Raw genomic sequence first — 12011 nt, 5'->3', positions numbered from 1 at the left:
GAAAATCTGTATAATTCTTTAAAACAGACATTAGGGACCAGTGAAATTAAAAAAGTCACTAAGGGTCCTCGAAATTTTGAAAACTGGAAAATCAGATAAATGTAAAACAAAAAAAAAATTAAAATTAAAAATTGAAAAACTACAAAACTATGAAACTTGAACAAATTGGAAAGTCAAAACAATGAAATTTAATTAAGTGAAAAATCAAAAATTCAGTAACTGCAAACACGAAAAATTTTTAAAACGAAGAATTATAAAATTGAAAATTTTACCTTTAAAATTGAAAAATTGTAAAATAATTAAACGGAAAGATCAAAAATTTTAAATTAAAATTTTGAACAATTAAAAACAAAAAAAAATTAAACTTGTAAAATTACAAAATAGAAAAATTAGATAATTGTAAACTTGAAAATTGATGAAACTGTAAAATTGAAAAATTACAAAATTATTTCATTAAAAAATCGAACAGTTAAAACATGAAAAAACGAATAATAAAAAATTGAAAATTGAACAAATCGACATTGAAAAATCAGAAAATCGATCAAAAATTAAAAGTGATTCATTAACAACTAAAAATGAAAAATCGAAAAATTGCAAAATTGTGAAATCGAAAAATCAAAAACTTCGAAAATTGGAAATCTAAATTTTGAGATATTAAAAATAAAAAAATTATAAAAATTCGAACAATAAATTTCGGATAATTGAAAAATCGAAAATAAGAAAATAACTTTAAACAATAAAAATGACAAATCTGAAACATTACAACTAAAATTTTGAATAATTAAAAATCAAAAAATCAAAAATTCCAAAATTACAAAATTGAAGAATTGGATAATTGTAAACTTGAATTTTTATTAAGCTGTAAAAATGAAAAATTGCAAAATTATTACATTTAAAAACCGAAAAAATCGAAAAATTGAAAAATCAATACATTGGAAAGTATGATAATCGAAAAATCAAAAAGTGAAAAACTGCCCCATTAAAAACCGGACAATTGAGAAATCAAAAAATTGTAAAAATATAAAAGTAAAAATAAAAAATTTGCAAAATTATAAAGTTGAAAAAGTGAAAACTCAAACAAAAAATAATAAAAAAAAATCTAAAAATCACAAAACAATGAAATCGAAAAATCAAAAACTTGGAAAATTGGAAATCTAAATTTTGAGATATTTAAAATCGAAAAATTAAAAAAATCCAAACAATAAATTTCGGATAATTGAAAAACCTAAAATTAAAATATTGAATACCTTTAAAAATTAAAAATTCTACAATAATTGAACCCAAAAACCAAAAACCTGAAATATTAAAATCGAAATTTTGAACAATTAAAAATCAAAAAATAAAAAAATTGCAAAATTACAAAATTGAAACATAAGCTAAATGTAAAAACGAAAACTCATTAAAGCGTAAAACTGAAAAACTACAAAAACAATTAAAAATCGAATAATTTTAAAATCGAAAAATTGGAAAACCAGATAAATTGTAAAATAAAAAAATTACAAAATTTAAAAATATAAAAACTGCAAAATTATGAAATCGAAAGTTTAGAGACTTGAGAAATTGCGTATAAAACTTTTGAAAAATTAAAAATCAAAAAATTATAAAATCAACACAATTAAATTTGGATAAATGAAAAATCAAAAATTGAATTACTGCAAACATAAAAAATTTTAAAAACGAAGAATTATAAAATTGAAAACTGATTACTTAAAACCCAATTATTTATGACATCCAAGATTTGTTAAAATGTAAAATTGATTGACAAAATGTAGCATCGAAAAACTGAAAAATCCAAAAATTGTAAAATTATTAAACCGAAAATCGGAAACTTAAATTTGAAATTGAAACAATTAAAAATTAAAAAAAATGAAAAATTTAGAATTACATAGAAAAATTTAATCATTGGAAACTTGAATATTTATTAAACTGTAAAAATCAAAAATTGTAAAATTAAAAAATCGAAAAAACCGAAGAATTGAAAAATCTATACATTGGAAAATCTTATAATTGCTAAATAAAAAATTGAAAAACTGATTATTGAAAACTGGAAAAATTGTAAAAATATAAATGGCAAAAATCAAAAAATTGCAAAATTACTAAACTGAAAATTCGTATAATTTTAAAATTGAAAGACTGAAAATTCAGACAATAGTAAAATAAAAAAATTACAAAATTGAAAAATCGAAAAATTGCAGAACTATGACATCGAAAAATCAAAAACTTGGAAAATTAGAACTTTAAATTTTGAGATATTAAAAATCAAAAAATTTAAAAACCGGAAAAATAAAATTCCGATAATTGAAAAATTGAAAATTCAAAAATCGGATAATTTTACAACCGAAAAATTGCAGAATAATTGAACCGCAAAATCAAAAACCTGAAACACTAAAATTGAAATTTTGAACAATTAAAAATCAAAAAATTGGAAAATTACAAAGTTGAAAAATTGCATAATTGTAAAACAGAAAAATTATTATTAAACTGTAAAACTGAAAAATTGCAAAAACAAAATCAAAATTCCAATAATTTTTAAAACGAAGAACTGGAAAATAAAAAAAAATACAACACTAAAAAATCGAGAAACTGAAAAATTATGAAATCGAACAATTAGAAACTTGAAAAATTTAAAAATAGGAGTTTTGAAAAATTAAAAGTAAAAAAATTGGAAAATTAAAACAATGAAATTTGGATCGGTGAAAAAGCAAAAATTGTAAAATAATTAAACTGAAAATCAGAAACTTAAATTTGAAATTTGAAACAATTAAAAATAAAAAAAATGAAAAATTTAGAATTACATAGAAAAATTGAATAATTGGAAACTTGAATATTTATTAAACTGTAAAAATCAAAAATTGTAAAATTAAAAAATCGAAAAAACCGAAGAACTGATAAACCTATACATTGGAAAATCTTATAATTGCTAAATAAAAAATTGAAAAACTGATTCATTAAAAACGGGACAACTGAAAAATCGAAAAATTGTAAAAATATAAACGCCAAAAATCAAAAAATTACAAAATTACTAAACTGAAAATTCGTATAATTTTAAAATTGAAAGATTGAAAATTCAGACAATAGTAAAATAAAAAAATTACAAAATTGAAAAATCGAAAAATTGCAAAATTATGACATCGAAAATTCAAAAACTTGGAAAATTGGAACTTTAAATTTTTGAGATATTAAAAATCAAAAAATTTAAAAACCGGAAAAATAAAATTCCGATAATTGAAAAATTGAAAATTCAAAAATCGAATAATTTACAAACGAAAAATTGTAGAATAATTGAACCGAAAAATCAAAAACCTGAAACACTAAAATTGAAATTTTGAACAATTAAAAATCAAAAAATTGGAAAATTACAAAGTTGAAAAATTGCATAATTGTAAAACAGAAAAATTATTATTAAACTGTAAAACTGAAAAATTGCAAAAACAAAATCAAAATTCCAATAATTTTTAAAACGAAGAACTGGAAAATCAAATAAATGTAAAACAAAAAAATTACAAAATTTAAAAATATAAAAATTGCAAAATTATGAAATCGAACAATTAGTAACTTGAATAATTGAAAATAGAAGTTTTGAAAAATTAAAAGTCAAAAAATTGAAAAATAACAATAAATGCCAAAAATCAAAAAATTGCAAAATTACTAAAACGAAAATTCGTATAATTTTCAAATTGAAAGACTGAAAATTCAGACAATAGTAAAATAAAAAATTACAAAATTGAAAGATCGAAAAATTGCAGAATTATGACATCGAAAAATCAAAAACTTGGAAAATTAGAACTTTAAATTATGAGATATTAAAAATTAAAGAATTTGAAAACCGGAAAAATAAAATTCCGATACTTGAAAAATCGAAAATTCAAAAATCCGATAATTTAGAAACGAAAAATCAAAAACCTGAAACACTAAATTGAAATTTTGAACACTTAAAAATCAAAAAATTGGAAAATTACAAAATTGGAAAATTGCATAATTGTAAAACCGAAAAATTATTATTAAACTGTAAAACTGAAAAATTGCAAAAACAAAATTGTACAAATATAAATGCCAAAAATCAAAAAATTGCAAAATTACTTCACCGAAAATTCGTATAATTTTAAAATTGAAAGACTGAAAATTCAGACAATATTAAAATAAAAAAATTACAAAATTGAAAAATCGAAAAATTGCAGAATTATGACATCGAAAAATCAAAAACTTGGAAAATTGGAACTTTAAATTTTGAGATATTAAAAATTAAAGACTTTAAAAACCGGAAAATAAAATTCCGATAATTGAAAAATCCAAAATTCAAACGAAAAATCAAAAACCTGCAACACTAAATTGAAATTTTGAACAATTAAAAGTCAAAAAATTGGAAAATTACAAAGTTGAAAAATTGCATAATTGTAAAACCGAAAAATTATTATTAAACTGTAAAACTGAAAAATTGCAAAAACAAATTAAAATTCGAATATAGTCTTTGCCATTTCTATTGAAACACCACTTGTTGATCGTAAATTTGGTAACGTTCATGTTCAGACCATTTTCTAACTAAAAGCCGTTGTCAATCAAACCAAAGCTGTCACCAATTGCTAAATTTTAAGCAAAATCAACCGGTGGTGTTTCAATAGAAATGGCAAAGACAGTATTTTTTAAAACGGCGAACTGGAAAATCAAATAAATGTGAAACAAAAAAATTACAACACTTAAAAATCGAAAAACTGCAAAATTATGAAATCAGAAAATCAAAACCTTGTAAAATTAGGAATCTAAATTTTGAAATATTAAAAATCGAAAAATTAAAAGATCAAAAAACAAATTTCGGATAATTGAAAAATCGAAAATTTAAAAATCGGATATCTTTGAAAACGAAAAATTGTAGAATAATTGAACCGAAAAATCAAAAACTTACGACACTAAAATTAAATTTTTGAACAATCAGAAAATTGAAAAATTGTTAAATTAACAACATTAAACTGTAAAAATGAAAAATTACATAATTATAAAATGAAAAAATTACAAAAACCTAAAATTGAAATATCATTACTTCGAATTCGACTAATAGCACGATCAGATTACAAGCATCAGCGGTTAAAAGAAAATGGAATTTGATTGAATAATTAATTCACCACACTCAGCTTTTTTCCTAAGAACAGTAATAAATCTGTAAGATCACGGAAAAATTTTGATTGACGATTTACCATTCTTCCTTGAAACGTTTGCAAGATTTCACAGCATTCAGTTTTCCGAGTTTCAAAGTTAAGTTGTAAAATACTGTTATAAATTTTTTTTTTTTCCAAAAACCTGTCTGTCAAGGCGGATTCATGGACCACGTAATATTGCCGAATGAGTTGATGCAGGTCAATCAGTCATTCTAGCCAACAAAAAGAAAAAGGTATGACCCACTCAGGTCCAAAAACATCGTGAATAAACTCATCAATGTCACAGTGACACAAAATAGTTTCCCATTTTTTATTATTCATTATCAATGTTATCAATAAAAAATGGGTGAACATTCAAATAAAACCCACTCTTTTCGGGTCACCTAAACGAAAAAATCGTCTCCAACTTTCCCGATTCTCCAAAAAAGCTCCAACACCTGTTCAATTATCGTCTCATCGTTATCGCCTGAAACCGCCGTGTTCCCCGACCGCCCCATCGGTGTCATCATAATACCAAACATTACATATTTTGTCAAAACAAACTCGCAAACATAAATATCTGGCGTCTCCTCGTGGGCAACTCCACCGGAACGAGCATGACAGATCTCGTGTGGCGGTCGAGAGAGGGGGCAGGATCACGCCTCCGAACCGCCAATCACCATTGCCCGCGAACTACAAAGGTATCGCGTGATATCGGACCAGCACGACATGCGTTGCACCGGTGCCACCGGACTCAGTATCGACGATGCTTTAGTTGCGATCTTTGGACTTTGCCTGCGCTTACCGCAAATTTTTCCTTCTAATCGGAACATCCATCAAACTTGAACGTCGTATAAAAGCCGACGCCGGCTAATCCAAAGCAGTTGGAAAACGACCGCGAACTTGAACAATATTGTTTGATAATTGTCGCGTGGCATTCGTTTAAATTTGTGATTACCTGTTTCGGACCGGTTAAAGTGACGGTGGCTAGAAAATCTGGGAAAGTTCAGAGCGTGAGGCAAGGATATTATGTAAGTGTTTTTGCAATATTGCACAGCGATCGCAACATTTTTTTTTGGTCTAATTTTCACTTTTTTTTTTGTTGTTCGTGGAAAGTTCAAACGATCTTCATAAACAATGGGAACATTTCACGCTTTGTCAAAAATCGATTATTTTCGCGACATTACTTGATTGCGGAAATTTGGAATTCATTTGATGGTAAACTATTCAAAAAATTCAAACATTGACTGCATTAAAATTTGTTCAAAATAATAATAAAATAAATACGCTTTGTTCGGCCTTCAGAATTGTTAAACATTACTTTCGCACATTTTTGAAAAATGTTTCATGACTTGAAACAATAAAATTTTGTGCCGTAAAACTGCCCATCAACCAATGAAGTTAGTCCACACCACATTCGACATTTTTTTTATTACCAATAATGCATTTTTAAACTCCGGATAAGAAAATTTTATGGGCCAAAAATTCAAATACACACCATTTCCAGATAACGAAACAGTCTATATAAACTTGTTTGTGCTACTGACAACTTATTCGGTAGAAACAGTTTGTAAAATTCACACTGTGGTAAAAGAAAAGTTTAATCACTCGGGTTAAAACTGGCCAAAATTACTTTCATTTGAAGACATATTACACTTATACAGGGTGAGTTACTAAACGCACGTTCCTCGATATATTTTTATATATTTTGATTGACCTCTTCTTAGACTTTACAACCACAATTGTCGATTTATAATAATTAATTGAAACAAGCATTGTGCGTCCGCAGTATCCTGTTGTGAACGACAATTTGTTACTAAAAATAAATAAACAAATAAAACTGAGTGTGAAACTATAATTTACTACTCGATACAAAAATACCGCGATAAATCAATCATATTTATTCACAATCGATTCAAATGAATAGTTAATGATTCAATTACCTGTTAGATAACTAGTGCAGTTTCAAGGTTTCAAGTACCATCACTTCCACGTCTTGGTACAATTCCACTTTGCAACTTAAGTTAGCATACGTCAGCTGTCACTAATCTGACACTCTTTTCCAGAACTTCGAACCATGGCCCCTAACATTTCCATCCCAACTGGAGTTCTCCACGAAACCGATGACGAAATCTCTGCGAGAAACATCCCTCAAGACATCAGCAAACCCGACGATCGCAAACTGAAGCTAGTTTGGCGAAACATCATTCTGTTTGCTTATCTTCACTTAGCTGCGTTGTACGGAATATGGCTTATGTTTACTTCTGCTAAACTAGTGACCAGTATTGTTGGTAAGATTGTCACAATTCCATTTGGTTTGACGCTTTAATAACTGTGTTATGTCTTTAGCGATTTTGCTGTACCAACTGGGAGGCTTTGGTATCACCGCCGGCGCCCACCGCCTCTGGGCCCACCGCTCCTACAAAGCCAAGTGGCCCCTGCGTCTCATCCTCACCATCTGCAACACTCTCGCTTTTGAGGACTCCGTCATCGACTGGGCGCGAGACCACCGAGTCCACCACAAGTTCAGCGAGACCGACGCGGATCCTCATAACGCCAAACGCGGCTTCTTCTTCTCGCACGTCGGGTGGTTGCTGTGCCGCAAGCACCCCCAGGTCCGGGAAAAGGGCAAGCAAATCGACCTGTCGGACCTGTATGCTGACCCGATTTTGCGCTACCAGAAGAAGTACTACAAGATCGTGATGCCTCTGGTGTCGTTCGTGCTACCTACCGTCATCCCGATGTACTTCTGGGGTGAGACGTTCAAGAACGCCTTCTTCGTCAATCTGTTCCGGTACTGCCTCACTCTCAACGCTACGTGGCTGGTGAACTCGGCGGCCCATATGTGGGGCGACAAACCCTATGATAAGTTCATCAACCCGGCTGAGAATCTGGCGGTGGCGGTGTTGGCGCTGGGTGAGGGCTGGCACAACTACCATCACACGTTCCCGTGGGACTACAAGACGGCGGAGTTGGGGAAATACAGCGTGAATTTCTCGGCGGCGTTTATCGACTTCTTTGCCAAGATTGGGTGGGCGTATGATTTGAAGACGGTTTCGAATGAGATGGTGAAGAAGAGGGTGGAGAGGACGGGGGATGGGTCGCACGAGATTTGGGGGTGGGGGGATAAGGATCAGTCGAAGGAGGATTATGAGGATGTTATCATTAAATATAGGAAGGACTTGTAAGTGAAGAATTGATTGTTCTTGGTTGTGGGGGTGACTTATGAGACTGATTACCTTTGTAAGTAATTTATTACCGATTGTTGCAGTGATTGAATTGTTTTTATATATTTGTAGGTAGGTCATGTTTGATAATAACATGTAAAGTAGGTTCTAGTTATTCGTACTAAGTGGTATATGGGTTTTAGTACCGGTAACTAGATACACAATCAGGTGATATAGATTTGTGAATCTATTAACATAGATATTTTTTAACTTAATTCGTTTGCTTAGACTTAAGTTTTTTATAACAGTGTGACAGTGAAACATATAATTAATAAACGATGAAGTTCAACACTACATTCTCGTCTAAATGTTTACCCTATTCCTAGAAGATACAAAGTAGATCTGACCTGAGTTGTGTTTTGTACAACATGGACATGAGGTTCCAAAGTTGGTACACAAAAATAAGATTTAGCTCCCAACAAACAGACTAAAGTTTTTTCTATTTTTGGTCAAGGACTACTAATTAGCTTATTAGGCATTCGTTCACGATTTGTACAATAGCGTGCATATCAGTTGTAAATTCTAATTTAAACTCTGATTTCAAAATGTATTAATGTTGTGTTGCACCGCTGACACTATTGCATTTTTTAAAACAGAAAGACCATGAACTAAAAAAATATAAAACGCGATTATTACATTTTTAAAAAATATACGATCAAATTATTTCGTGTCGTTTTTACAAAAACTATTGAAACTAAATCAATCCAAAATTTTCATTGAACCAGTAACTATTTTGATAAGGATTGTATTTATTAAGTTCCACCAACACTGTACTTACCAGAAAAAAACAAATAACAACTTTACAAATGTAAATTAAGTAAAACTGAACTGAAATTTTTTATTATAGGATTGTGTATGCAACCAGTTATACATCTCGTCTAGACAAAAGATGGCTTCATTCGATGAATGTCAAATAGATAAATGTTATACTCGCACAAGAGATGTAGTGGTTTTACGACTTTGACTCCTTCGCTACTCTTGTCAAAGAATAGTCAAAATCATCAAACCACTATATCTCTTGTGTATTCTTACAACTGAGCACTAGATTCATTAAAGACCCCTAAAAATAGTGTCTGACCAACAAAACCATCGTATATCACAAAAAAGGTGCGTGATTTACATGAGGTAAAGTGACTTGGCAACAGCATTCGTTTTTAGAAGGTATATCATTTGCCAAAATCAATCTTATCTTATCAAATATTAGGCCCGCCCACCCACGCTCTATTTTCTTAGAGGGTATGTCATTTGCCAAAATTAGTCTTACCTTATCAAATAGAAGCCCGCCCACCCACCCAAAATTTTGTAGAATTCTTAAAACCGAAATTCTGTCGAATTAAAAAATACACTAGAGATCCTCGAGAGTTTTGCAGAATTCTTAGAAATTCAATTATTAAAAACGACAAAAAGGGTCGCCGAAATTTTGTAGTATTTTTAAAAAAGCACCATGGGCCACCGAAATTCTGTAGAATTCTTTAAAAGAAGAAACTATAGTCCCCTAAAATTCTGTATGATTCTTAAAAAAGAGACTAGGGGAGCTAAATATTTTGTAGAATTCTTTAAAACAGATAGTATGGGCCAGTGAAATTAAAGTCACCAAGGGTCCACGAAATTCTGTAGAATTCCTAAAAATTCACTGGATTCTTCGAAATTCTGTAGAATTTGTTAAAAAAAACACTAGGGGCCCTCTATATTTTGCAGAATTCTACACACACACACACACATTCACAATTCTAAAAAAGCAGCATGGTCCACCGAAATTCTGTAGAATTAAAAAATACACTAGGGATCCTCGAGAGTTTGCAGAATTCTTAGAAAATCAATTTTTAAAGAAGACAAAAAGCGTCGCCGAAATTTTATAGAATTTTTAAAAAAACACCATGGGCCACCGAAATGCTGTATAATTCTTTAAAAAGATACTAGGGGCCACTAAAATGAAAAAAGTCACCAAAGCCCCTCGAAATTCTGTAGAATCTCTTAAAATTTACTGGATTCTTCGAAATTCTGTAGAATTCTTAAAAAAAGCCCCTAACCCCTTCCTTCTCAAATCTGTAAATTTTTTAAGACGCTAAGTGCTTCCGAAATTCTGTAGAATTCTTTAAAAAAAGAAACTAGGACCCTCCGGTACTCTGTATTATCCTTAAAAGGGACACTTGGGGCCCTTGAAAATCTGTAGAATTCTTTAAAACAGACACCAGTGAAATTAAAAAAGTCACTAAGGGTCCTAGAAATTTTGTAGGATCTCTAAAAATTCACTGGATTCTTCAGAATTCTGCTGAATTCGTTAAAAAAAATCCTGGGCGCCCTCGAGATTTTGTAGAATTCTTAGAAAGATACTGGGCGCCACTGTAATAAAAAAAGTCACCAAGACCCCCGAAATTCTGTAAAACCCCTAAATATTCAATAGATTTTTCGAAATTCTGTAGAATTCGTTAAAAAAGGACACTGGGGGCCCTCGAGATTTTGCAGAATTCTTAGAAAGATACTAAAAGCCCTGGAAATTCTGTAGAATTCTTAAAAAAAATACTAGGGCAGCTGAAATAAAAAAAAGTCTCCTAGGGTCCTCGAAATTCTGCAGAATCCGTAAAAATTCACAAGATTCTTCTAAATTCCATAGAATAGAATTCGTTAAAAAAGACACAAGGGGTCCTCGAGATTTTGTGGAATCCTTAAAAAGATACTAGGGGCCTTGTAAATTTTGCAGAATTCTTTAAAAAGATATTAGGGGCCTTCGAAATAAAAAAAGTCACCAAGGATCTTCGAAATTCTGTAGAATTCTTAGAAAAAGCCACTAACCCCTTCCTTCTCAAATCTGTAAATTTTTAAAAACGCTAAGTGTTTCCAAAATTCTGTAGAATTCTTAAAAAAAATGAAACTAGGGCTCTCCGATATTCTGTATAATTCTTAAAAAAAGACACTTGGGGCCCTTGAAAATCTGTAGGATTCTTTAAAACAGACACTAGGGACCAGTGAAATTAAAAAAGTCACTAAGGGTCCTCGAAATTTTGTAGAATTCCAAAAAATTAGAATTAGAATTCGTTAAAAAAGACACAAGGGGTCCTCGAGATTTTGTAGAATTCTCAGAAAGATACTAGACAGGCCCTGCAAATTTTGTAGAATTCTTTAAAAAGATATTAGAGGCCTCTGAAATAAAAAAAGTCACCAAGGCTCTTCGAAATTTTGTAAAATTCTTAAAAAAGCCACTAACCGCTTCCTTCTCAAATCTTTAAATTTTTAAAGACGCTAAGTGCTTTCGAAATTCGGTAGAATTCTTTAAACAAAGAAACTCGGCCCTCCGGTATCCTGTATAATTCTTAAAAAGGGCACTTGGGACCCTTGAAAATCTGTATAATTCTTTAAAACAGACACTAGGGACCAGTGAAATTAAAAAAGTCACTAAGGGTCCTAGAAATTTTGTAGAATTCCGAAAAATTCACTGGATTCTTCGAAATTCTGTAGAATTCGTTACAAAAGACACTAGCCCTCTATATTTTGCACAATTCTTAGAAAGATATACTAGGTGCCTTGTAAATTCTGTAGAATTCTTAGAAAGATACTAGGGGCCCTGCAAATTTTGTAGAATTCTTTAAAAGTTATTAGGGGCTTCTGAAATTAAAAAAGTCACCAAGGGTCTTCGAAATTCTGTAGAATTCTTTAA

The 12011-nt window shown here is 30.2% G+C and overlaps 2 protein-coding genes across 3 annotated transcripts in view; both read left to right on the top strand.

Moving 5' to 3' along the window:
* Nucleotides 1–12011, top strand: part of LOC135129687 (uncharacterized) — a 284314-nt gene that overhangs the window by 80695 nt on the left and 191608 nt on the right. The window lies entirely within an intron of this gene.
* Nucleotides 5897–8638, top strand: LOC135129682 (acyl-CoA Delta-9 desaturase-like). Of its 2 annotated transcripts, none has more exons than XM_064056923.1 (3): nucleotides 5897–6160; nucleotides 7196–7420; nucleotides 7479–8638. In XM_064056923.1, exons 2-3 carry the CDS (start codon nucleotides 7207–7209, stop codon nucleotides 8315–8317), a joined length of 1053 nt encoding a protein of 350 aa, XP_063912993.1. In that variant the 5' UTR covers nucleotides 5897–6160; nucleotides 7196–7206; the 3' UTR covers nucleotides 8318–8638. The 2 variants fall into 2 exon arrangements, with proteins under 2 accessions (XP_063912993.1, XP_063912994.1); XM_064056924.1 differs by lacking the exon at nucleotides 5897–6160 and adding an exon at nucleotides 6672–6794.

The sequence above is a fragment of the Zophobas morio genome, unplaced genomic scaffold (assembly GCF_036711695.1).
Source record: "Zophobas morio isolate AGI-343-1 ecotype UQ-CSIRO unplaced genomic scaffold, CSIRO_AGI_Zmor_V1 ptg000016l, whole genome shotgun sequence".
Classification (NCBI taxonomy): domain Eukaryota; kingdom Metazoa; phylum Arthropoda; class Insecta; order Coleoptera; family Tenebrionidae; genus Zophobas; species Zophobas morio.
This window is presented reverse-complemented; position numbering and strand designations above follow the sequence as displayed.